Here is a 26,853-nt window from a genome sequence, read left to right as displayed (position 1 = left end):
AGAAACAAGACAACACAAACACAAATTGTAATATATAATTTATATATTATAACAAGTTAGAAACAAGACAAAAAGTTACAAAAACAATGTCCTTAATTTACAGGAATACAATGTAATTTATGAATAAATTATACTTATAAGAAGAGGAGTATGACTTTTAAAAAAACATTCCTTCTCTAAATATTGGTGTTTGGCTTTGGAGAATAAATAAAATCAAATATGAAAATCAGAAAAATCTTAATTATCTTTATTAGATAGCTTGGTTATACTTTTCCTATGTATTTAAGGAAAGAAAAGAGCACATATTGTTAAGAAAAAGGCATGAAATAAGGCAATTTGCAGCAACATGGATAGACCTAGGAATTATACTAAGTGAGGTAAGTCAGACAGAGAAAGACAAATATCATATGAGATCACCAATATGTAGAATCTAATAAAAATAATACAATAGAACTTACAAAACAGAAACAGACTCAAAGATTTCTAAACCAAACTTATGGTTACCAAAGGGGAAACGTGCAGGTGGGGAGGGATAAATTAGGGAGTTGGGATATATACACACACACACTGCTATATATAGACTAGATGGGTAACAAGGACCTACTGCTGTATAGCACAGTGAAATTTACTCAGTAGTGTGTAATAACCTATATGGGAAAAGAATCTGAAAAGGAATGGATAAATGTATATGCATAACTGATTTACTTTGCTGTACACCTGAAATTAATACAACTTTGCAAGTCAGCTATGCTCCTGCAAAATTTAAAAAATAAAAAGCCCCAAACCCAAAAAATAAAACAAAACAAAAAAACCCAAACAGACATTCAGTTAGAGACTAGAGGGAGGGGAAGTGGAGAGTTGCTGCTTATACCTTGTGAGCACACAGTTTCAGTCACGTAGGATAGGGACGTTCTGGGGATCTGTTACACATCAACATGCTTGTGGTTGACAGTATTGTACTGTACTTGGAAATTGTTGGAAAGGTGAATTTTAACTGGTTGACACTATTTTTTAAGAAAAGACTATCAGTTAAATACTTTATACAAGTTCATCGATGAATCATCTTTCTCCTCAAAGTATGTCCTATCTAATCCTCAACCTATGATGCAAATCAGAATAATTCCTCCAAATGCATACAACATGGTCTCCAAGAGAGAATCTGGTGAATAAAATTGATTTTCCCTTAAAGAAAAGGGCATATACTACCAAACAGTAATTTGGCATAGATATTTTATTTTTAGTTAGCAGGGGGTAGAAAATGATAAACTTTTAGAAGATGAAATGGGATAAAATAATCTATAAATGGAATTTATAATCTATAATGGAATTTTGTGGGGTTTTTTTGTCTTTTTGCTATTTCTTGGGCCTCTCTCGCGGCCTCCCAGGCTAAGGGTCGAATCGGAGCTGTAGCCGCCAGCCTACACCAGAGCCACAGCAATGCAGGATCCCAGCCATGTCTGCAACCTACACCACAGCTCACGGCAACGCCGGATCGTTAACCCACTGAGCAAGGGCAGGGATCGAACCCGCAACCTCATGGTTCCTAGTCGGATTCGTTAACCACTGTGCCACAACGGGAACTCCCCACTTGGTATATTATAATGTTGCTTTACTAGTCAGGACAAAATGGTGAGCAAAGGCCATTAAATATGCACTTTTGGGAAACACATGGAAATTAAGATTTCTTGGGAGTTGGCCAAGGCATTTTTTAAAATAAGTTTGTTTTTTCTTTCTTGGGGGCCACACCTACAGCATGCAGAAGTTCCCGACCAGTCATCAAACCCCCACCACAGCAGTGACAATGCCAAATCCTTAACTGCTATTCCATCAGGGAACTCCCTGACCAAGGCATTTTTATATCCATTAGATCTGTCAACTTAGTACATTGCAGTTACTAAAAAAGGAAAGGATTGGGCCTCTTGCTTATGACTGAGTTTGGCACAGACATATTTGTACATCGCATAGTCCTTTAATTAAGGACAGTGAACGTGTCCACAGAGCAGTATGAAAAGTTTATAAAGAATCTGTGATAGAGAGCTTCACAATCCAGCTTTACTAGATTATAAAACACTCACCTTTACCCATGCATTAATTTGCGTATCTCTGAAACATCTGAAAAATACTTTTCTGTGACTTACTAGGCTGTAGGGAATGAGTGGTTTTAGGTACATTACAATTATCTCTAATAGAATTTGGTATCTTTCTTACATTAACTGAACATTTCAACTGGATCTTTAAAGAAGCTTGCCAATTTTCTCAGTACAACCACTGTGGAAAACAGTATGGAGATACCTCAGAAAACTAAATATAGAAGTAGCATATGACCCAGCAATCCCACTCCTGGGCATATATCTGGATAAAACTTTCACTGAAAAAGATACATGCACCCCTATGTTCATAGTAGCACTATTCACAATAGCCAAGACATGGAAACAACCTAAATGTCCATTGACAGATAAATGGATTAAGAAGATGTGGTATATATACACAGTGGAATACTACTCAATCATAAAAAAGAAAAAATAATGCCACTTGCAGTAACATGGATGGAACTAGAGACTCTCATACTGAGTGAAGTAAGTCAGAGAAAGACAAATACCACATGGTATCACTTATATCTGTAATCTAATATACAGCACAAATGAACCTACCTACAGAAAAGAAACAAGCTCATGGACTTGGAGAACAGACTTGTGGTTGCCAAGGGCGAGGGGGAGGGAGGGGGAGGGACTGGGAGTTTGGGGTTAGTAGACGCAAACTATTGCATTTGGAGTGGATAAGCAATGAGATCCTGCTGTATAGCACAGGGAACTATATGTAGTCACACGTTGTGGAACATGATGGAAGGTAACATGAGAAAAAGAATGTACATGTACACATATATGTATGGCTGGGTCACTTTGCTGTACAGCCAAAATTGACAGAACATTGTAAATTACCTATAATAGAGAAAATAAAAATCTTAAAAGTTTACCAGTTTTCATTTTTTGAGTGTCTCTGAGGTTCTGGATGCTCTAGATCAGTTTTTGTCTTTTGAAATTCTTATCTGGAAATCTTCCTCTGTCCATTTAGTAATTTGTCTGGAGGTGAGGACGTAGCATGTAACTGATATTCATCTGAGGATCCTTTTTGCCTGTTTGGCCACATGTGTTCTTGGTCCACCTCTTTCTGAAGCTGTTATGCTAATAACCAATCCTGTTCTTCTTGTAAATGTCTCTCAAAAAGTAGATGTTTCTTATCTATCAGTTTTTGAGTAAAGTTTATTTCTGTTTCCTCTTTATCTGAGGAAACTGGGAGTCATTTTTCTTCTTTTTGCAGAAAAGTATGGGTCCCTGACTGCTTCAAAGATTCCTGTTTTCTTTTTTCTTTTGGAGCTATCTTTTTGGTCAGTAGGTGAGACTTCGTTTTCTTCTCCACTGTGTTATTTCTAGTTATTGGTGTCATATCTGAGACAGTGCACCCAGTCTCTGTTCTGCCACCAGGCTTAACTGCAGCTTCTTCAGAGTAGGGAACTCTGGTTTTAGGTCCCTCATGATTTATGACACATTACTCTTTTTCATGAGTTTTGGGTCTTGTTTTGATTTTTCCTTTAAGGCAACATTCTCTACTACTGGCACCCAACTGAGGCATAAGTGACTCTGCTGAAGATATTGCACTTTGTTCTTGATCTTCAAGGCATATCTGTGGAGAAAATGTTAGCATATCTTCCTTAATTTCTGTGCTTTGCCATATAGGGCTCTTCACCTCACTGTTGTCAGTTTCCTTAGACATGGAATTTTTCCTGTCGTCTTGTACAACTTGAGACTGTGATGCTGACCCAAGTTGAGATTTAGGTGACAAATACTTCTGAGTATCTCCAGTGTTTGTTTGCTTGTTCCTACTTTTCTTTTGCGACTTTGTTGTGACTAGATCAGATTTTTGGGAACTTAATGCCAAGACACGTCCCTCAGACAAATGATTAATTTGAAGACTTAGCTTTCTTGCCAGCTCTTCATCGCTTTTCACTTGCTCTTCCATCTCTCTTTTCCTTTTTTCTGCCTGTTGTTTTTCTTCTTCTTCCTCCTCTGCCAGTAACTTCTGTATATATTCTTCACTGGCTTTGTTTTCTTCTTCCTCATTGGCTCGTCGCTCTGCCTCTGCCTTGCTTACCTCCTCTTCATATTCTCTTCGTAATTCCCCTGGTTTACTTACTAGGTGAACTGGTCGATAGTGATCAACAATTTCCTCCGATTGTTGCCCAGAAGCTCTACGCTTGCATTCCTCTGGATAATATCTTTGAATTATCTCCCACAGTTTCATATTGACAAGAGAATTTCTTCGGGTATGGTATCGGGTCCATGTAGAGAGGCGGTGGCGACAAAAGGGACAGCACAAATTTGAATTTTCGACAGTTGACTGGAAGCACGGTTTACAGAGTGTATGGTTACAAGGGAGCGTCACAGGCTCAAGTAGGATTTCCATACAGATCTGGCACTGGCATTCTGACAAGGAAGGGATGGCGTCTTTCCTTCCTTGGGATAGTGCAGCCATTTTAATATCCTAATAAGGTATATCCAACATCAACACCAGGGGAGGATGCTCCTGTAGTAGCTTCCAGCAGCCAAGACCGCAGAGGCAGGTAGCTCCAGGCAGCTAGAACACAGAAGTGCCCAACCGTCTAACCACCTCTCGAGGAAGAACGTTGCTCTGCCCAGACGCCCGGAAGCAGGAGCGGGACTTCCGGAGTGGGGGCTGCACACTGAGCACTTCCGGGTGCTCTGAACCCGCCCCTCCCTTTCCTCGGTCAGCTCAAAAGCCTAACCTTGGTGGCGGTGCTGTGGCAACCTCTGGGTACCTCTTGAAAGGCATTTGTGTATCCCCAGGGGTATGTGTACCCTAATTTGAAGACCATTGCCTTAGACTATATTTCTCGAGTTTTACAAAATAACTTCATGGCGGACAATGTTGTAGTGAGGAAAGTTTGGGAGCTCTTTAAAATAGGTATTCTGTGTTGGTTGGCTGAAAGGCTGGCTGTTAATATGAGGTGTGTATTTAGCAAATAAAATGCCTTCAGTGAGTTGAAAGAAACTGCTCTATTAACTGTGGACCCCTTACGTCTGCAGGCAGATTTGTTGTGGGAATTCCCTTGTGTGGAGCGAGGGCTTTGTGCATGAAACCACTCTGGTGGGGGCAAGTGCACAAACAGGTCCAGTTGAAATACTTGGTATTTGGCAGAAATAATCTATTCAAAGACCAGAAACTGTGCTCACTGGAGCACAACCTTGGGCAGGAATAGATACCACAAACTACCATGATTTTGTACTATGATTATAATACCTGCACTTTTAATTTTTAAGCATGTAGTCAATAGTAATTTGAACACTGTTTATGTAAGCCTACTCCGTGGGTATTATTTTAGTGAGTTGAAACTATCCAGTTATAAAGCCCTTTTCCCCTCCATTTTAATTTAAAAGCTCATATCATTTAAAAAACAGAAAAGAAATTAAAATTTACATTAGAGATTGTTTTTTCCTAGAAAAAATTTTTTAAGGATACAAGTCACCACATACCCAGTTTTGCCTCACAGGAGGGGAATAAAAAAAAAAACAGTAATAGAAATACTATTCTTATATAGTAGACATAAATATTACCCTGTAAATGGGGATTTATGCTCGATTGTATTTTAACTGAAATTAATATTCCCCTAAGGCTCTATTTTGCCTGACTAGTGGGAAATTCAATCTCAGCCTTCGTTGGGGTCTCTTCACCTCCCCAGAGTCAAATAAGATTGCAAAACATTTACAAGAACAGGAGAAGGGCTTCCAGTCTCCAGCCCAGCACCATTTTTGCACTGCCCTCATCGTCTGAGTGCACAAAATTACTAGGAAGGAGCAGTCCCACTGTGTCTGTGGGAGGTGAGGCCCCAGCAATCTGTGCTCAGGTGAAACCCCAGTGTCCTAGTCTCTCCTGAGGCTCTGCTGCTGGTGGAATCCTCAGATTTTTGACCTCGTCCTCCTTTGAAGGAATCTTCTGTCTTCTTCCTTAGAGAATTCTCCCAGGGAGCTCTGGCATTGGGAAAACGGCAGCCAGAAAGACAGGCTGTCTACCAGCAGCTTGGACTTCACAGCTTCTGTGGGGGAGTTTGTACCAAGAAGTTGGGCACCTGTGTGGAGTGGGGGCAGGGAAGAGACAGAACCCCAAACACAAATGAATAAATAGCTCCACAAACAGTCCTAGACTACTACTGCTATTTGTAAATGGCAAATGTGACTGAGCATGAACCCCTGCTCCCACATATGATCAAATTTAGTTTTCTAAATATTGCCATGGTTTAAAGACAGACAGCAGAGGGTTAGAGTAACTTGCTCAGGAATATGTGGCCGAGCTGGGATTAGAACTCAAGTTTGTTGGGCTCCAGAATTTATGTTCTGTTTTTTCTCCTGTGGGGGTATTAATAATATTTCATTTTGAGCACAGTGAGATGCCAGTACAGGTTAGCTACAGCGGGAGCTCCCAGATAGCTCAATGTAGTCATCCACTGAATGCCATTGTTCTGAGTTCTCCATCTGGTTGTCAGGGTGCATTTGCCAAGACTCGAGAATAACAGTGCTGCTTTGGGCGTAATTAATGTTTAGACAATAACTGGTCAGCCTGTTCATCTGCTTCTTGAGGTCACTCCTGGGATATGCAAATAGGACCCCGTATTGGCATAAACAGGTTGTTTGTTTTCTCTGTGCTCTGTCAGGAGGCCATGATCTCGTTCATCTCAAAGTTATACCAAATTGCTCAAGTGCAAGTTCAAAAGCCATGTCGGGGTGGGGGGAGAGTGTGGCTCAGCCTAGTTTTCTGTTTAAAATGGAAAATTGATGGGTCCGAAATCCATTTTTGCTTAATACAATTCTTGAGTTAGTGGGGTTTTTTGCTGTTGTTGTTGTTGTCTTTTTGCCATTTCTTGGGCTGCTCCTGCGGCATATGGAGTTTCCTGGGCTAGAGGTCGAGTTGGAGCTGTAGCCACCAGCCTACACCAGAGCCACAGCAACACAGGATCCGAGCCGTGTCTGCAACCTACACCACAGCTCATGGCAACGCCGGATCCTTAACCCACTGAGCAAGGGCAGGGACCGAACCCGCAACCTCGTGGTTCCTAGTCAGATTCGTTAACCACTGAGACACAACGGGAACTCCGAGTTAGTGTTTTAATAGGGTCCTGTAGTCTTTTAAAAATATAAAGTCTTTTAAGAACAGTTAAAAAGCTGTGGCTCAATTTTTAAATTGTACAGCTTGGCCCATAAATAATTCCTATTTATGGAGTTAAAACCCAGTGCAGTCAGTGAATCAATACATAACATAGTCATTATGGCCCTACCACCCACGCCCCCAACTGGGCATGATGGGTGATTCAAACACAGGCTCGGTTCTTTACTCAAGATGTTCATAATGTGCTTCAGGGGCTTTCAAATGCTGTATGCCTCAGACTCATTCTTGAAACTTGTCCAAAGTAGACCTACCCAGGCCCCACTCCAGAACCATTGTCTTAGTCTGTTTGGGCTGCTATAACAAGGTACCACAGACTGGGTAGCTCAAAAACAACAGGAGTTTATTTCTCACCATTCTGGAGACTGAGAAGTCTAAGATCAAAGTATGAACATGGATTCCTTCTGGTGAGGGCCCGCTTCCTGATTCATAGCTTGCCTCTTCTCGCCGTTATCTTACATGGTGAAAGGGGCTAGGGAGTTCTCCAGGGCCTCCTTTATTCTTTTATTTTTTACTTATTTATTTTTTGCTTTTTAGATTCACACCTGCTGCCTATGGAAGTTCCCAGGCTAGGGGTCAAATTGGAGCTACAGCTGCTGGCCTACACCATAGCCATAGAAATGCCAGATCCAAGCCGTGTCTGCGACCTACACCACAGCTCATGGCAACACCAGATCCTTAACCCACTGAGCTTGGCCAGAGATCGAATCCGCATCCTCATGGATACTAGTCAGGTTCATTACCACTGAGCTACAATGGGAACTTCCTCTGGGGCCTCCTTCGTAAGGTGCTAATCCCTTGCATGAGGGTTCCACCCTCATGACCTAGTAAGTATCTTCCAGAGACCCACCTCCTAATATCATTACCTTTGGGAGTTAAAGTTTTAACATATGAACTTTGACTATAGCACCCACTGAATCAAAATCTTGGAGTGGGGCCTGGGCATCTTTCACAAGCCCCTTAGCTGATTCTGTTACTTATCAAGGTTTTTGAGCCAGTCACGTGGTTGGTATTTTGATGATGTAAACCAGTACAATATTTTCTATGTTGTATTTCTATATATGTCTATACAACATTACAGGATGTATAGAAGATATATTGACATATACGTGTGTATCAGGAGACACACTAGTCTCTTATTTGTATGTGTGTTGAAATGTAACTAGAGATAGTTATTTTAAATAGATAAGTAGCAAGGACCTACGGTATAGCACAGAGAACTCTACTCAATATTCTTTAATAACCTATATGAGAAAATAATCTGAAAAAGAATGGAGATAGATATGTATATAACTGATTCACTTTGCTGTACGCTTGAAGCCAACACAACATTGTAAGCTACCTACACTCCAATAACATTTTTTAAAATCTTAGGAAAACTTTATTGAGCATCTATATGTATCAAGCACTGTTAGTTCACTCAACAAATATTTGTTTAGAGCCTATTATGGGCCTTCAGAAAAAGAAACAGAAAAAAGTCCCTGTCCTGAGCAAGCTAGTATTTTAATAGAGAAACACCAACAGTAAACAAATGAGACAATTAAACAACGATGGGTGCCATAGCAAGGAGTCAAGTCGGGAGGGGACGGGACCTGCCAGTGGTGGGGGCAGACTCCAAAAGAGAATAAGGTGTCTGGGGAAGCCTGGAGGGAGGAGAGCGGGTGAGCCCTGTGGATATTTGGAGCACAGGTGGTCCAGGTGTGGGGAACAGGTAGCGCAAAGCCCTGACCTGAGTAGGAGGGTTCTTGTTGGCTTCAGGAAATGGCAAGGAGGCCAGGAGCTGGGACACGACAGGAGATGGATTCAGAGAGGCAAGGTGGGAGTGGAGGGAGGTGTGGATCTTGTAGGAGTGTGTAGACTGCTGGAGGAGTTTGGCTTGTACTCTGAGGGAGATGGGAAGGGTTTGGATCCTGGGGTTGCTGAAATCTGACAGGTTTTAATGGGATCCTTTTGGTGGATGAGAACAGGCTATTGGGGGCGGGGCGGGGGCTGGAGTTCAGAGACTAGTTAGTAGGCCTCCGTGGTAACCTAGGGTAGGGCTGGTGAATGGGCTGGGAAGGGAGTGGCAAAGGAGATGAGAAGAACGTGGCTTCTGGTGCAGTTTTGCTGATGGTTCGGGTGCTAAGTGTGAGGGCTGCAGAAGGAGGGTTTCCAAAGATGCTGAATGTGACTGTACTTACTCTGTGGCCAGATTTGGTTCTGTTTGTGGGTCATGATTTGTTTCCAAGAAAATGACCGTATTTTTGTTTTAAAAACATATGTCATTCACTTAAAATGTGTAAGGTTATTGTATGTACCTAATACCTGAAAGGAAAACCACTTCATCTTCAGGAGCAGTCAGTGTAGTCTGATGGGCTGCAGTAAGAGCTGGACAGGGATATTGGTGAACAGAGATGTACCCACAGTGGCCTCTCCTCCTGACAAGTAGAAAAGCTGCTCTTGCCAACAAAAATATATACTGGAAATGATGAGGAATAATACTTATTGCTCCCTTTATTTTATTTTTTATTACTCAATGAATTTTATTACATTTATAGTTGTACAATGATCATCACAACCAAATTTTATAGCATTTCCATCCCAAGCTCACTTTATTTTAAAGCACTTCTATGGAAATCCTCAAAAAATGCTTTCCGGGGTGATAACGGAGGGTATTACCATCCCCACTGGAGGATTCAGGAGCTCGAAACCTAGAAAAGATGGGGTGTGGGAAGCAGGAACTCTGCTAGATCAGATCTTCAATTTTGTGACTTTATCCTCTTGATTGTGTGGCCTGGTGTGTAGTGACTGGACCTCGATCCGGGGAACAGAAGTGTGTGCATGTGTGTATGTGTATGTGCATGAATCATACTTTGGTTACTAAGCACAATGATCTAGTAAAGGAATTGGAACCACTTGTTCAAGCCTTCTACAATTCAGGCCTCTTGGTCCCTCTCCTTGCTCTCCTTGCTCTGTTCATTTGGTCATTTTATCTCTGAGTGGTAATTTTCACCGAAGGGTAGGCTAAGGAAATAAAGAGATGTGAACGCCACACTAGGTAGTGTGGAGGATAATTTTAATAAAAGCCACAATGGAGACTGCAGCTGTAATTAGCACTAAAATGAAATTCTCAATTGCCAGTGGATTTGAGCTTGATTTGCTTCCCTGATCCTTTGTTCCCATTAAAAAAAAATAATAAACTGGATTTGATTATGCCACGCACCTAGTGAGGCTGAGCTCTTTGTCTTGCTGAAGAAGCCGTGTCTGTAGTGGGAAAGCTGTAATCAGGGCCTGGGCCAGTGAACATCATTTAATGCATTTGCCTGCTTCAGTTTGCAGTGACGACCTCACTCACAAATTCAAAGGTTTCACCGTGATGAATGAAGCAGAGAGATACGAAGCTCTGAGACACTGTCGCTACGTGGATGAAGTCATCAGAGATGCTCCCTGGACACTCACGCCAGAGTTCCTGGAAAAACACAAGGTACTTGCTCTGCCATGTTCTCTAAGTAGCCAAGTTAGGGAGTTGTCTGCTCCTACGGCTGACATCCAGAAAGTCCAGAGACTTCCACTTCCTGAAAGAGGTAACTTCAGGTACTGTCATGTGGCATCACCGGATATAGCAGCTGTCTTGTGCCCAGGCATGGAGTCTGGTAGCCTCCCACTTCCTCAGGGGGCACTCTGGAGCTAGACCACTCAGGTCCCCCTGTGGCTTCTGTCCCTTCTTAACTGCGGGACCTTGAGCAAGATATTGAACTCACTTACCTGAACTGTAAAATGGGTACCATGGGTGCCTTCCCCACTGGGCTGTTTGGAGGATCTAATGAGATCATCCAGTAAGACCCCCCTCGGAACACTGGCTGGCCCATAGCAAGAGCTTCCAAAAAGTCACCACCATCATCATTATCGATGCTTATAGATTCATAGGCATCATTTTTCATGGAATGAATGACCACACATTTTATCCAGAAGGGCAGGACTCAGCCTTTGAGGAAAGAACTTTATATCGATGATTTTGTGACCCTGAGACTCCTACTGATAGAAGATTTTTATTAGTTGAAAACATGAGAAATTCTTTTGATCTGCATCAAATTATGCGCTTGGTATCTCCCTACCAGCCCCACATTAGGAGCTATTCTTTCCTTTCATAAGCAGTACAAAAAAAATAAGATTAAGCTGTTCTAAAAGTTTTCTTTTCTATTTTTAAATTCACGATGCAGTAGAGAATAGAGAACGCTGATAAATGTGCATGGGTAATAGCAGAGGAGACAATTTCCCAGCAAGAGTAAAAAGAGAAAGGAAAAACTACAATATGATTTACTTCCAGCAATCATGAACACATTTTTACTAGGCATCTATTGAATCTTCAACTTGTGGGAAGCATTATGGTGATTCTAATCATGATAGTGATGGCTGCCATTTATTGGGTACTTACCATGTGCCCAGCCCTGTGCTAAGTGCTGTGCTCTTACTGAATCACATTCAATCTCATGGCTACCGTGAGACATTTTTGTTGTTATACATTGATGAGGATGAGCAACTGAGTTTGAGTGCTAAGGATAGAAGTAATGAGAACAACGTTTCTGAAGTATTTGCTGTGTACCAGTTATTATTTTAGCATCTTTATGCAATTATATTATTTAATCCAGTGATTCTCAAGTGGGGGCAAGTTTGCCGCCAAGGAACATTTAACAATGTCTGTAAACACTTTTGGCTGTCACAAAGGGGTTCTACTGGCATCTAGTGGGCCAAGGCCAGGGGTGCTACAAGTATCCTACAAGGCACAGGACAGACACTCCCCTTCCAGCAAAGAATTACCTAGTTCAAAATGGCATTAGCAGCAATCGTGATTTAATCCTTATGACTTAATTTCTGAGTTCTATAGCTAATAAGTGGTGGGGTAGGAATCCATACCCAGGAAAATTGAACTGCTATTCTAAACTACCTCTCAGTGTAGTTATAAAGGGGTGTGAAAGCGAGGCAAGGGGTTTTTAACTTGATGTGGTAGGAAACAAGGAACTAGTGAAGAGCAGCAGGCACAAGGATGACAAGAAGAAAATTCAGTATTTAAGAGGTCCACCCACCATGTAACAGGGATGGCTTGGAGAGGAAAGAGCCTACAGTAAGGAAAGTTGGATACAAGTTGTTATTAATAATCCAGGTGACGGAGCCCTGGATTTGGAATAGGCAATGGAGAGGAAGTGATGGGTGTATGCACTCGTGTGTACACACACACACACACACACAAATGGGACTTGTGACCTCTGTGCTATGGCGAGTGAAGGAAATCAGAAAAAAGGCTGATTCTAAGGTGTTGGGAGCCTAGGTAACCTGAGAAAATGGAGGCGCCATTGGAAGGGGCAGCAGTTTTCAGGAGGAAGTAAATTCCCGACAGGTTTTTAAAGTGATAGCAAGGGTGGTGAAAGAGAAATTTTGGGTAAATTTGACAAGTTTTATAGTTTCAGCAGCCTTATACCTCACCTAAAATAATACTTGCCCTCCCTGCCTCGCAAGGTGGTTGTCTGAATCAAATGAGAAGAGAGACGTGAATTCGGTTCCACAACATAAAATGTGACCTAAAGGCGAGGGAAGGCCTATTGCCATCAGTAGGACAGGAAATGAGGATTTTGGTTCTTCATAGTAGGGGTGATTAAAATCTGAAAAGGAATGAATTCTCTGAAGGAGAAGTTTTAGAGGCAGAAGGACAGAAGGCCAAGAAGATCCACTGCTAGAGGTATGAGAAGGAAGAGGGACCAGCAGAGGAGAGAAACCAATCTAGTTCCCATCAGCTCATGGAAATAGAGACACTTGGAAATACCTTTTGGTCAAGGATTCAAGCCTCCATTGTAAACAGCTGATTTCAACTGCTTTATCACAATTGCTTTGTGGCAAAAGGTATCTATTTCAAATCACAGACATGCACATCCTTCCCAGGGGTGATGTCACTCTTCTCTCTCTTCAACAGATTGACTTTGTGGCCCATGATGACATCCCGTACTCCTCTGCTGGCTCTGATGACGTTTACAAGCATATAAAGGAAGCAGGTGAGGGGTTCTCTTGTGCTCAGCTGTCCCCTGCAGCATGACAATCAGGTGTAATAAGAGACATACCCTGGGTGTGTGGTGTATACATGAGGCATTGGAATTTCAGATGTCTCCCAAGTAGCCTCTTCAAGCCTCTGTTGACATGTGCTAAGGTTCAGCCATGGTACAGATGCTAGGTAGCTATTTATGGAGAAATTATTATTATTATTTTAAATTTACTTTTTATTGTTATTTCCTCCAGCACACTTTTTTCCTCCACTGTACATAATTTTTTCTCCCATTGTTGTGCTCCATTGTAAGTTCTCAGTGCTGCACAGCAGGATCTCATTGTTAATCCATTCTCAGAGCCATAGTTTGCATCCGTTAACCCCAAGCTCCCAATCCCTCCCACTCCCTCCCCCTCCCCCCGGGCAGCCACAAGTCTATTCTCCAAGTCCATGATTTTCTTTTCTTTGGAAAGGTTCGTTTGTGCTGTATATATTAGATACCAGATATGAGTGATATCATATGGTATTTGTCTTTCTCTCTCTCTCTCTTTTTTTTTTTTTTTTTTTTGGTCTTTCTATATTTTTCTAGGTCCGCACCTGCAGCATATGGAGGTTCCCAGACTAGGGGTCTAATCAGAGCTATAGCCGCCGGCCTACGCCACAGCCACAGCAACTCGGGATCTGAGCTGAGTCTGTGACCTACACCACAGCTCACAGCAACACCAGATCCTTAACCCACTGAGCAAGGCCAGGGATCGAACCCACGACCTCATGGTTCCTAGTCGGATTCGTTAACCACTGAGCCACGACGGGAACTCCAGTCTTTCTCTTTTTGACTTACTTCACTCAATATGAGAGTCTCTAGTTCCTGCAAATGGCATTATGGCATTATGTCGTTCTTTTTTATGGCTGAGTAGTATTCCATTGTGTATATATACCACTTCTTCCTAATCCAATTGTCTGTCAATGGACATTTGGGTTGTTTCCATGTCTTGACTACTATGAATAGTGTTGTAATGAACATGCGGGTGCATGTCTTTTTTAAGGAAAATTTTGTCCGGATATATGCCCAAGAGTGGGATTGTTGGATCATATGGTAGTTCTATGTATAGATTTCTAAGGTACTGTTCTCCATAGTGGTTGTACCAGCTTACATTCCCACCAACAGTGCAGGAGGGCTCCCTTTTCTCCACACCCCCTCCAGCATTTGTTATTTGTGGACTTATGAATGATGGCCATTCTCACTAGTGTGAGGTGGTATCTCATGGTAGTTTTGATTTGCATTTCTGTTATAATCAGGGATGTTGAGCATTTTTTCATGTGCTTGTCGGCATCTGTATATCTTCCTTGGAGAAATGTCTATTCAGGTCTTTTGCCCATTTTTCCATTGCTTGATTGGCTTTTTTGCTGTTGAGTTGTATAAGTTGCTTGTATATTCTAGAGATTAAGCCCTTCAAACGATGCAACTGACAAGGTATTTATGGAGAAATTAACCTGAGTACCAAAGTACTCAACTTCCAGTTTGAGGCTCGATTTTAGAGTTCCTCGCAGGACCTAAAACCACATGACCTTGTTGTTTATTTCTTTTATCGAAGTATAGTTGATTTACCATGCTGTGTTAGTTTCTGGTATGCAACAAAGTGATTCAACTATGTATACATAGGTATATTATTTTTCAGATTATTTTCTATTACAGGTTATTACAAGATATTGAATATAGTTCCCTTGTTGGTTCCCAGTAGGTCCTTGTTGTTTACCTATTTTGTATATAGTAATATGTATATGTTAATCTCAACCTCCTAATTTATCCTTCTCCTCCCAGACCCTGTTGTTTAAAGGGCAGCCATTTTCCTCATTAACAATGAAATTACATTATGCTTCCAAGAAAGTTCCTTCTAGAAGAAGACAGATAACTTGCTAATTAATGATCTGGACTCCTTGTCTCCAGAGCCCAGTCCTTCCATGTGTCATCCTGTCACATGATAATAATATCCTCAGGTACCACATGCAGAGGCAGAACAAAAAATGGATAGATACTTGTGGAATCAGGTAAACTGTTTGCTGCCTGAAACTATTAACCGAAGTCGTGGAAGGCAGACATAGTGGCTGAGCTTTGGAAGTCATCTCATTTGTCACTAAGCATTTCTGTTCAGGTCATCCCCAGGGACTTATTGGGGGGCTGAAAAGAGGGGTTTTCCTTCCATTGTGGGATCCCCAGAGTTAATTCCTTCATCAGGTACTCTTCCTACTCCTATGCTGCTCTGACTCAACGGAAGTCGCTATTGGGGTTTCATAGCAGGTCTGTGGTTTCTAGCCTCGTAGGATTCTCAGTGCTCCTTGGTAACACTTACCTCCTCTTTTTCCCCTTCCTGCCTTGATTTGCTCATGACTCCTTGCAGCCTTGCAGCCTTGCCTCCTATCCTGCATCCTGGGGAAGAAGGGTACGTTTTCTGTCCCAGGCTCTTTTTCTGAACCTACCTTCTCCCTTCCCTGGAGCATGTTTTCTTTCATTCTTCTTCTTTTGTGATCTGAGGTCCTCACTCTTCAGTAGTTTCTTACATACATGTGGAAGACTACGAAAACAAACCCAAATCCTTCCTTTTGCCCTCTATCTCGACCCTCCACCACTCATATCCTTGCTCAGGCCTCCTCTTCACGGCAGCTGTCATTCCTTGGCCATCTGCACTCTGACTTCTGTCCCACCTCCCGCACCTCTCAGATGCCCTTCGGACCACCCAAGCCAGCGGCCTTAGTTCAGTCCTTCTCTGGGCATAACGACCTTTCTTAGACGCTCTTGTCTTTGCTTCTATTTCTGGGACACTACTTGGACCTTCTCATTTTCCACTGGTCTCGCTGAGTACACCAGGGTTTTGCCACCAGGTTTCTCTCCCTTGGCCCTGCCCAGCCTCCTGTCTTGCCAGCCTCGGCTCTGTGCTCTACCTTCCATACGCCCTACACTCCAGGCACATGGAGTCCATCCTGGTTCCCAGGCATGCCCCTGCTTAGTACCTTTGCTCCAGCTGTTCTCTGAGTTTAGAATGCCCTTCCTCTGAGCTTCTTTGGCCCAGCTGAGAAGCCAGCCCAGACATCCAGACATGCCTTCTTTCCATGGGACATGATTCAGCACACTTCCTACCCTCCTCAGATGCAGACATTGTTTGCACATGGACCTCCTTTTCAGTTCCCTTCTCTTGGCATCCTGATTGTGTGTGTGTGTGTGTGTCTGCCTGCCTGCCTGTCTGTCTGTCTGTCTGTCTGTCTCTAGCTAGAGTGAAGTGCCACAGGCCATATTACATCCATCTTTGCATCCCCAGCACAGTCCTGGTGCATTTGTGGTGCTCCTTAAGTGTTGGCTGAATAAGAGAGTGCTTTTATAGAGTACAATGGGGAGGCAGCTTAAGATGGACGCCTTCTGTCATGTATGGAGAATGGAGCCATTTACCTAGGTAATTTAAGCCCACACTTCTGTCTTGTGGAATTGTTCATATTATTTAGATGCAAGGATGATATTTTGGCCTGAGTGATATGGATTTTTGTATCCATCTTAATTTGCTTTCCATTGGTATCTTGGCCTCTGAGTCCTTCACATGCCTTTTTATTGAAGGAGATGCTGATAACATACTAAATTACCGCAAACCATCTTAGCCTCACTGCCCAAGAAAATCTCAGTGGAAGATGGAGGGGCTCTCTATTTGACTTGTTTCAAAAATGACTGTGATCTGAATGAAAGATCTTCGAAATTATTTCTGTGAATTTGCATTTTTCTTGCTCTACCCGATAATAGGCAAGAACTCACAAATTAAAGGTGCTCTCTTGGGCAAACATGTAATGGAAAAATAGTCTCTGCTATACCCAACACTTGTCATTTTCCTGAGCTGAGGTTTTCAGTCAGTGTCACAGGGTTTCAAATAATCACCTAAGAATCAAAACAGTCATTGCTGGGATTTTTGAAATACCCAGCCTCCCCAGGCTATATCCATTTGGATTACCTAAAAAGACAGATGGGGCAAAGGTAATTACTTCTATCCTCTTAGAGGGTCAGATGACTCTCAAAATGGAGCTGTCCAAGGTGGAGGGAGCAGTATTGGCACCTGAATTCCTTAGCTTCTGCATCTGCTTTCCTTCATCAAACCACCTTCCGTAAACTTGACATAAGCCCGTTGCTGCCTGCGAATCTTGGAGCAAGGAAGAGTTTGAGGAAAGGATGGACTGGGTTTGGTGTTTTAGCTAAAAGTAGATGCAGAAGTAGATTTGTAATGGCGTCGTTTATTTTCTGTTTTACTTTCTACCATGCATCTCATCTGTAGGTACTCTAGGCCCATCTCTGCATACCTTCCTACATATATTAAATCAGTATCCAGCATGGTACAGATACTGTAGTTCAGTGAGTTACCATGTGCTTTACTTAGGGATTTCAAGAACTCTCATATACACCACATTATCTTTGAGCTGCCCCCATTGCTGGCACCTGCCATCCCCCCCCCATTCCTGGGGGCCACTAGAACTCTACCTTCCTTGGTCCCACCATCTCTCATCCTCAGCCTGCTGCTGCTAAGCCCTTTCCTGGCACTCAAGGACCTTCAGACTCTTAAGGTAGAATGGGCTTCTAGGGGTCTCTAACCCATTCTTCTGTCCCCCTTTGGCATTACTGCCAGCTCCTGATAGAACTGATGCTTGTACATCTGTGATGGAGAACTTCTTATCTCCCAAGGCAACCCCTTCCATCTCTGGGTGGTTTTCACTCTCATTGGTGAACACATGAATTGCGAAGTGCTTCCACAAGCCTGGAATTGTTGGAGGGAAAATGGGATACAGATAGGAGTACGATATAGCCCTCACCCTTGAGAGAGGAGAGCCAGATGTAAATAATTACACCAAAATATTATAAGTCTGCTCTACACAGCAGGCTGGGGAGGTGTGTCCGAAGGTGGAGTATATGCCGAAGTGCAGCACACTTGGAGAAAATCAACAGTGCTGATGCGGTAAAGGGTATGTGGAGGGGAGAGCAGAGAAGGAGACCAGCAGGATGAGTTTAGACTTAATTCTGTGTGTCACATGGAGCCGGAGGCCACTCTGAGGCAGGAGTGTGTGCCAGGAGCAGGTCTCTTGTGGGGGAAGGACCGCCTGGGTAGGGGGGCAAGAGTAATTTCTGTAACCAAACTTAGGTGCTCCCATTTCCACAGATGACAGAAAAAAACACTCTTGACATTTGAAATAATTTAGACTCTTCAAGGTTTGCACTTAGACTATGTGGTATCAACCTTTGGCCTTTGTCTCCTGGCGTGATCTAAGTATTGGCTTGGCTTGGGGTGGCAAGCTGGCTCTACAGACCTTTTTTATGAAATAACAAGACCCTCTCAGCCATCATCCCTGGCTGCCAGATCCCGTGGCTGTCCTGTGATACTCAGCCACCTCCTTCACCTGTTCCCCGCCATCTCCCCCTTTGGCCTGTCCTTGTCACAGCCTCTGCTGCGAGACTCCCTTCCCCATAACTCCAGGCGGCCACCAGAAGTCATGCTCATTTAAATCTCAGCTACCTTCAGCGTTCCTCGAGAGGGTCCCCGGGACGTGAAAAATGTCCTCCATAATCTACTGGAGGGCGGCGGGAGGGAGCCACATTAGGCCCCGTCTGACCTGCCCTCTGCAAGGCCTCCCCATTTCCTTCCCAAAGTTCCTCAGGGTAAAGAGGGTGCTGACCCCTATGCTCTCAGCTTTCAAAGGGGTCTCTTCTCTGCCCCTGTGCCTGGTCTTTGAAGCTGCATTGGGGCAAGAGACAGGTGCTGCTCATACCCTCTTGCTTCTGCTGCCCACCTCCTGATCCCTCTCTGGGCTTTTACCACAACCCCAGGAGGTGCTTTTCTTCTTCCTGGAGGGCAGGAAACTGCCTTATTGTGAATTTCATGTCTTTCCCCACTCCAGGGCTTATAGATCAACATGCTATACCCTGAGTCCATTCAGCTTCCGGTTCCTTATTTTATTTTTTATTAAATTTTTTTTATTTTGTATTTTTTGCTTTTTAGGGTCGCACCTGCGGCATATAGAAATTTCCAGGCTAGGGGTCGAATTGGAGCTACAGCTGCTGGCCTACACCATAGCAACAGCAATGCCAGATCCTTAACCCACTGAGCGAGGCCAGGGATTTGTACTGTCCTCTAAGAAAGGGTTCCCTTGGCCATCAGGAGCATTGGGTAAGAACGGGAGGCCTACCATTCCCAAATGCCAAGCTTGTTTGTAAGGAGTTCCAAGAAAGGAAACCCCATACACTTCAGGCTTGGAAGGCTGCTAAGAAATATGGTGGGGTGAGGATTGGTGGCTTGGAGAGGAGGAGTGGGGAGAGGAGACATTGGCTGACCTGCCAGTTACATAGTGATGGGTTATGACGTGGAGTGACTATTACTTTTTAAGTCTTTGTAAGATCTGAGCTGTGAGCAAGCTGCTCCTTTCCTAAAGAGGCCCTGAAAGGCCTGTCTAGACAGGTGCTTGTCAAGTGTAAACGTGTCTCCAGATCCCTGCAGAATCATTTTCAAATGCAGATTTGAGTTCAGTAGGTCTGGTGGGACCTGAGATCCCCATTCTAATGAGCTCCCAGGTTGTTAGCAACAGCAAGTTCATAAGCCTCACTTAGCCTTTTTTTTAAGGTCCACACTCGTGGCATATGGAGGTTCCCTGCCTAGGGGTCAAATTGGAGCTATAGCTGCCAGCCTATACCACAGCCATAGCAACTCAGGATCTGAGTCTCCCACAGCTCACAGCAGTGCTGGATCATTAACCCATTGAGCAAGGCCAGGAGTCAAACCCACAACCTCATGGTTACTAGTAGGATTCATTTCCACTCAGCCACAATGGGAACTCCCATAAACCTCACTTAATAATAGTAAGAATCTAGACCAGGGGTTCTGGTTCTCCCAGGGTTACCCCCAGGGGACACTGAATCAGCATTTCCTGCAGTGACAGTTCTTCAGATGCCTTGTAGAGGAGGAACAAGCATTTGCTGGAGGTTTTATTTCTGGGTGAGCTGCCTCTAGTGAGTTAAGAAGAAGTTGTTCTCCTGATTTTAGGGAGTAAAACCTCAAGTTCTAGCAGTTAGCAGAAACAGGTCCAGTGTTTTTCTAACTCTAAGCAACTCATCCTAAAAGAACCACTTTATTTTGCTCAAGATTTTGTGGGACACATTTCAGCAAGGGCTTGGCTGGGTGGTTCTTGCTTAGGGTCTCTCAGATGGTGGCAGTCAGATGCTGGCTGGGGCTGCCTTCATCTGAAGGCCCAATTGGGCTGGAGGTCTCGATGGTGCACTTGATTGGCACGCAGTGGATGCTGGCTGTGGAAAGGGAGCTCAGTTGGGGTTTACACTGGAGCACCTACCTTTGGCCTCTCTGCAGCCTGGAGGTTGGGTTCCAAGAGTATGCCTCCCAAGAGGAGGCAGTTGGAGAGCAAACAACTTCAATAGAAGCCGCCAGGCTTTTTCTGACATAGCCTTGGAAGTCATCCAGCCTCATTTATACCATATTCTATTTGTTATAAACCAGTCACTAAGGCCAGCTCATATTCCCAAGGACAGAAACTGTGTCCATCTTTAATCCATCTTATTTCCCATCTCCAAATTGAAGAGTCAGGTAATATTTTACTTGCCCTGGGAGCACAGGCATAAGACATATGTGTGGCTTTGCATATGCATGGGGCCCCTCTTTGTGGTCCATTGCTCTACTCTGCCGATTCCTCAGCAAGAGAGAGCCATGGGAGAAATCTGTTTGGGGCCAGATTGAGAAAGCCAGAGTGTTCATCATAAGAGAAAGATGCTTAGAAATGGCATAAGCATCCACCTTTGGCTTTTATACTTGAACGGAGCTTTATTCTGAAAGGCAGATATCACTTTAAATAAAACCAGACATCTCAAGGGCATGATTTAAACTTTATAGCCCCCTGCTCTGCTTGTCAGAACTACATGGCAAAATTCTCCAGCAAAGCTGGGTGGAAAGATGGAGCTTAAATTAAGTAGACTGGAAGGTCCACATTACTCATCATCATTCTAATATTGCCTACTACTGTTGAAAATTTCCTTCATTAACATGTGCTTTGCTGCTTCTTAAAATAGCTCCATAACCAAATGCCGCAATTCTGAAAAGCATGATAAAAAAGGTTCTCTGATCATGCTCATTACTGAATATTTTTAGCAGAGCAATAATTAGGATTTGGAGGAAGCCGGCTGACTCATTATGTCAGCAGAGGGCTTGGCTTCCTTCAGAGACCTACCTCCCAACCAGCCAAAGCAAATCTCTCCCCAACCCTAACTTTTGGTTCTTCAGCCACAGAGACCTCACCCTGTGGCTTCAAGGAAAGGGTGAGCTCATGTCCCCAGGGTCAAAGTGACTTGCTAACTTCAATGGCTAGGAAATCTCCCTAACATCTCAGCAGACAGGAGCTTTGGGTGATACACTTGCCTGCTGAAAGACGGGTCATACTTATTGCCAGAAAGCTCTCTGCTGCTCCATCAAGGTGGGGGTATTGTCTCAGGCCCCCTAGCTTGGGACTCCACCCCGACGCAGTTGGGTCAGTGCAGGGGGGTACCGTTTATATCCCTGCGTGTAGGTGTTTGCATCCTCTGCCTTCTATGTAGTTTTCTGTTTGAGTCCACATTCTTAGAAGGTGCTGAAAGAAGTTTCTGGCCTAGTGGCAAACCCCAGCTCTGCCCTCTGAGCCACAGACTATTTGAAACTGGATGCTTTGGAGTTCCCTGGTGGCCTAATGGGTTAAGGATCCAGTGTTATCACTGCTGTGGCTCAGGTCACTGTTATGGGAAGGGTTTGATCCCTGGCCAGGGGCCCGGCCCCTCCCCTACCCTGCAAAGAAATTGAATGCTCTGTCTGTAACAGCAGTGCCACCCTGCTGCTGATACTGTGAATGTACGCTGCATACCATGGCCAAAGAAAGCACCAAAGGGATACCCTGCTCGGGGCTAGAAGACTGAAAAATGCACCAGTGTCCATAGAATCAGAGAGAACTGGATTTGGAAAAGCACTTAGAGATGAATATTCATCTAGTCATTCATCCAACAAATATTCCTGGGGCCTGCTTGTCACCCAGTGCTGAGAATATAAGACAGGAGTTCTTCCTTCCCTCATGCAGCCTAGAGTCAAGTGAGGAAGGCAGTTAGGGAACAGGTTCTCTTGGAATATTTGAAGAAGGGGTTCCTGTTGTGGCTCAGAGTGTTAAGAACCTGACATAGTGTCTGAGAGGATGCAGGTTCCATGCCTGGCCTTGCTCAGTGGGTTAAGGATCTGGCATTGCCACAAGCTGCGGAATAAGTCACAGATGCACCTTGGATTCAGCATTGCTGTGGCTGTGATATAGACCGGCAGCTGCAGCTCCTACTGGACCTTTAGCCTGGGAGCTTCGTATGCCACAGGTGTGGCCCTAAAAAGGAAAAAGGGGGAAAAAAGGAGCAGTGGACCACAGGAGAGAATAACAAGCAGGAAGACCCAGGCTGGGGTTTAAGAGATGTTCTTGAGGAAGTGATGGTAAAGATGAAACCCAGTGGATGACCAAGAGCTAACCAGGTGGAAAGAGGGAGGGGATGGAGGCCAGCCCCCGCCGGACCCTTAAGTCTGGTGTGGCTGGGCCAAGGCAGGGCCAGCCTTTCGTTCAGCTCCATAGAAAACAATGAGAATGGAGCCTGCTGTAGCTATGCGGCATGGCGGCCTTGGCTTAGGGAGTGAAGGGGCAAGAGGGTCTGAGATGAGACTGGAGAAGAGCACGGGGAAGAGAGAAGGCAAGCAGCTTCAGAGTCAAGTTAAGGATTTGACTCTATATACAGAGGACACTAGAAAGCCAATGAAGGATGCTGAGCAAGTATCTGACTTACATTTTGAAAGTTTGCTCTGTTGCTCTTGCTACTATTTGGAGAATAAGATTGAAGGGACAGAAAAATGATATCTCTGGACTGGTTTTGAGGCTCTTGCTGAGGCATCTTGAACAATATGGTGTAATGTTGGTTAAATGGAAGATGGAGAAAAGTGGGTGAAGTGGGGAGACATTTAGGAAGTAGATTGGTGAGTAGAAGGGTGTCGATGGGATGTAGGGAGTGGGGGAGAGGGAAGTGGCAGAGATGAAGCCAAGTCATCTTGTCTGGCGATCTCATTCCTCACCTTTGGAGACTGAGGTTAAGTAACTTGCCTTCTGAGGCTTGAGTGACTTGCCCAAGTCTACAAATGGAGGACCTGGCACCCCTGCCCCTGGGCTCTGTCCATCATGTCGTCTCATGTCTGATGTCTCTGACCGAGTGACCATTATCATGTTGGATAGAAAGATCTCAACTGCCAACACGTGATTTCAGTTGACAGCAGAAGTGCAAGCATAAACCAGATTCTTGTCTTTGATGACATTTGTGACTTCTTTCTCACCCTGTATTGGAACACCTAAATATATCTTGAGGACTTTAAGGAAGTTCTATGAGATGAAAGGGTCTTTGAGTGGTAATACCACCATTCAGAGTACACTATTCTTGGATAAAATCATCTAGCACCCACAGGCATGTCTTTAGACAACAAAAATAGTACACTCCTTTTCTTATCCTTCACTATAATGTGCCGCAGAACTCCCGGGGGAAGAAGGGGAGTTGCCATGATCTGAATAATTTCTTGACTCGGTTGTTATGCTCCATTCACTTACGCATTTAATTTGCACTGAGCTGGGTGCTCGTGACAGTGACAGTCAAGGCATAATCCATGCTTTTAGAATGTTCCCTTTCTACCAGGAGATGGATATCTAAAGTACTTTTGTTAATGGAAGACAGCTTATATTCTCAGGGTTTTGGATTCTGCCTGGTGATGTCAGGAAAGGTCTACCGGAGGCATGGCCTTGAAGCTGGACCCTGTAGGATGAAGAGCAGGTCTACAGCTGATGTGGCAGAGAAGGGGGATCCCGGGAAGCAAAGAAGGGCTGGGCGTGAGCAAATGCTAGGAGCCGGGTGAGCACATGGTGCATCTAGGGAACGGTTCCAGGATGACAAACAGTGTGAATGGCACTGAGCCTGGCAGAGTCAGTGAGGGCCAGATGCAAAGGCCCTACTGACACACCTAAGAGCTGCCACTTTGTCCTGGAAAGGAGGGCCACTCAAGCACATGGGTCACCTGAGGCCATCTTAGTTGTTTTTCTTTATCTCGTCTTTCCTGTTCGAACAGGAATGTTTGTTCCAACGCAGAGAACAGAAGGCATCTCAACATCAGACATCATCACCAGAATTGTCCGTGACTATGATGTTTATGCCCGACGCAACCTCCAGAGAGGGTACACAGCCAAGGAACTGAATGTCAGCTTTATAAATGTAAGTGCGTCACCTTGTACCCTCCAAGGACCAGCACATCACACTACTGCTGCCACTGTTTATTGATCACCTTATACACCACTCGGTGTTCTTGATGTTTTACATTTATTGCCTCATTCAGTCTACATGAAGAGCCCAATGACATAGTATTAGCCCCATTTTATAGATGGAGAAACCAGTGTCCAGAGGAGTCACATGAGAGGACCAAGGCACACAGGCAGTGAGGGAGCCTCCCGTCTTCTAAAGGAGCTACCTCGCTTCCCTCTCCTCACCCCACCTTCCCCCTTTAGAGTCCTCAGACTTGTGGGAAGAGTTTCTGCAAGATGTGCCCTCAGGGAAGGTGAGACTTAAGTCTCTTCTGCTTAAGGGGAAGGAAGGAGGGAAAGGCAGTGAAAAGCTAAACCCAGAGAAAATGCTTTCTTGTTTTAATGTTTTACAATTTTTCATTTTATTAAGGCCTTATGGATGCTCATTAGAAACCTTAACGGCCATTTTATTATTATTATTGTCCAGAGAAATTATAGCTGCTTAAATAAAGCCCAAAGTCTTTGGCTTCCTTTTGTATTTCTGCTGTATTGTTCCCACAGAGCTGCTGTTAGTTTAATAATAGTGCAACTATTAAAACAATCTTTAAGGCAAGCAAAACAAGCTGTTAAAAAGCAAAGAGGGCAGCCCAGTAGCCGGAGGTGATGTTAAAAGTCCAGGCAAATACAGGTGTCCAGACTCAGTAAATATAGCATTTCCATCCCCCAGAATAGACGCTGTATTTTCCAAGAGTGAGTTTTTTCTACAGAACTAGATGCTTGTAATTATGTGCAGCCACAATTATCCAGCAGCCTACACAAATCGATCAGTAGTGCCTTCAAAATGAGGACGGGTTCATTAATCGTAAATCAGTGATTATGAGTTGTCCTCGCGAGGCGGGGAGTGTTGGAAGTCCAGGCTCCATGGTTTCATACAGACTGGGGAACCGAAGGGAAAATGTCAGGTTCAAGTGGCACCAGAACAGGCAAGCTGAAAAGAATTCAGTCACAAGGATTATTTAGTATCTTATAGAGAATAAAGCCCTGGTTATTTCAATAAATTAAACTGTCTGTTCTTTTAAATTGAATTCAGTCACCCATCCAAGCATGTCGAGCCATTTCCAAAAGTTATTGCTCACGCGCTTTAAACGGCCTTTAGATAAGCCACTTAGCTCAAGGAACCGTGTAGTCAGTGTGGCTGCGCCCGCTGCCTTTCTGTGACAACAAACCTGGCCGCAGCTCAGAGCTAAAATCAAATGTGGGGGATGGGCATGTCAGCAAATGACAGAACCTTCACGGTGGTGGCAGGCACCCAACGGGGGGCAGGCACCCAGTCCAAGTCCCTCTATTTAGCAATGAGGAAAGCTGAGCTCAGAGAGAGGATCTGGCTAAGGTCCCTCTAACAAAGTAGAGGCGGAGGCGGTAGCAACTGCACAGCCTTTGGATTCCCAGTCCAGTGTTCATTCTTGCATCCGAGCCGCTCCTGAGAGCTGTATATAAGCACGTGTTGTCTATAGCTGGGTGGCAGCATGTACAGCTCACACCTCACCTGAGTCTGCAGTAAGGTTTGTAAAGTTTACATCAGGGAATCTTGACCCAGTTTTTTAACTCTGTACATGGCTCAAAAAAAAATTCTGAAATATGAAATGAACTTCAGTTCCATAGAGTGAAGAAAAGTGATAAAACTTATTACCCTTTCAGGAGAAAATGTACTATGATATCATAGAGAAAAAGACCTTTTGTTTCTTTTGGGGGGATATTTTTGTATTTTTCGCCTATTTATTTTATTAATTATAGTTGATTTACAATGTTGTACCAATTTCTGCTGTACAACAAAGTGAATCAGTTATATGTGTGTGTGTGTGTGTGTGTGTACACACATGTATACACACACACACACATTCTTTTTTTACATTCTTTTCCATCATGGTCTATCCCAAGAGATTGGATATAGTTCCCTGTGCTGTACAGTGGGACTTGACTGCTTATTGATTCTAAATGTAATAGTTTGCATCTACTAACCCCATACTCCCAGTCCATCCCCCTTGGCAACCACAAGTCTGTTCTCTGTGTCTGTGAGTCTGTTTCTGTTTTGTAGATAGGTGTATTTATGCCATATCTTAGATTCCACATTTAAGTGATATACGGTATTTGTCTTTCTCTTTCTGACTGACTTAGTATGAGAATCTGTAGCTCCATCCATGTTGCTATAGGTGACATTATTTCATTCTTTTCTATGGCTAATATTCCATTATATATTTGTACCA

At 43.8% G+C, this 26,853-nt stretch overlaps 2 protein-coding genes and 1 long non-coding RNA gene across 10 annotated transcripts in view; 1 reads left to right on the top strand and 2 right to left on the bottom strand.

The window, feature by feature from the left end:
* PCYT1B (phosphate cytidylyltransferase 1, choline, beta) overlaps positions 1 to 26,853 on the top strand; it is a 137,313-nt gene that overhangs the window by 81,985 nt on the left and 28,475 nt on the right. For all 6 annotated transcript variants that reach the window (XM_021080540.1, XM_005673503.3, XM_013986017.2 and 3 more), the window contains exons 4-6: positions 10,545 to 10,696; positions 13,178 to 13,256; positions 24,421 to 24,563. In XM_021080540.1, the coding sequence (XP_020936199.1) occupies positions 10,545 to 10,696; positions 13,178 to 13,256; positions 24,421 to 24,563 (374 nt within the window). The remainder of the gene's footprint in view (positions 1 to 10,544; positions 10,697 to 13,177; positions 13,257 to 24,420; positions 24,564 to 26,853) is intronic.
* Positions 1,542 to 6,940, bottom strand: LOC102167889 (E3 ubiquitin-protein ligase RNF168). Its single transcript, XM_021080156.1, is given in 4 exon segments — positions 1,542 to 2,239; positions 2,975 to 3,289; positions 3,291 to 3,387; positions 3,390 to 6,940. Coding segments are annotated over 4 exon segments (1,704 nt in total). The 5' UTR covers positions 4,531 to 6,940; the 3' UTR covers positions 1,542 to 2,088.
* LOC106506925 overlaps positions 25,117 to 26,853 on the bottom strand; it is a 37,102-nt gene continuing 35,365 nt past the window's right edge. For all 3 annotated transcript variants that reach the window (XR_001302577.2, XR_002340826.1, XR_002340825.1), the window contains one exon: positions 25,117 to 25,577. This is a non-coding gene — a long non-coding RNA (uncharacterized LOC106506925). The remainder of the gene's footprint in view (positions 25,578 to 26,853) is intronic.

The sequence above is a fragment of the Sus scrofa genome, chromosome X (assembly GCF_000003025.6).
Source record: "Sus scrofa isolate TJ Tabasco breed Duroc chromosome X, Sscrofa11.1, whole genome shotgun sequence".
In the NCBI taxonomy this organism is placed as follows: Eukaryota; Metazoa; Chordata; class Mammalia; order Artiodactyla; family Suidae; genus Sus; species Sus scrofa.
This window is presented reverse-complemented; position numbering and strand designations above follow the sequence as displayed.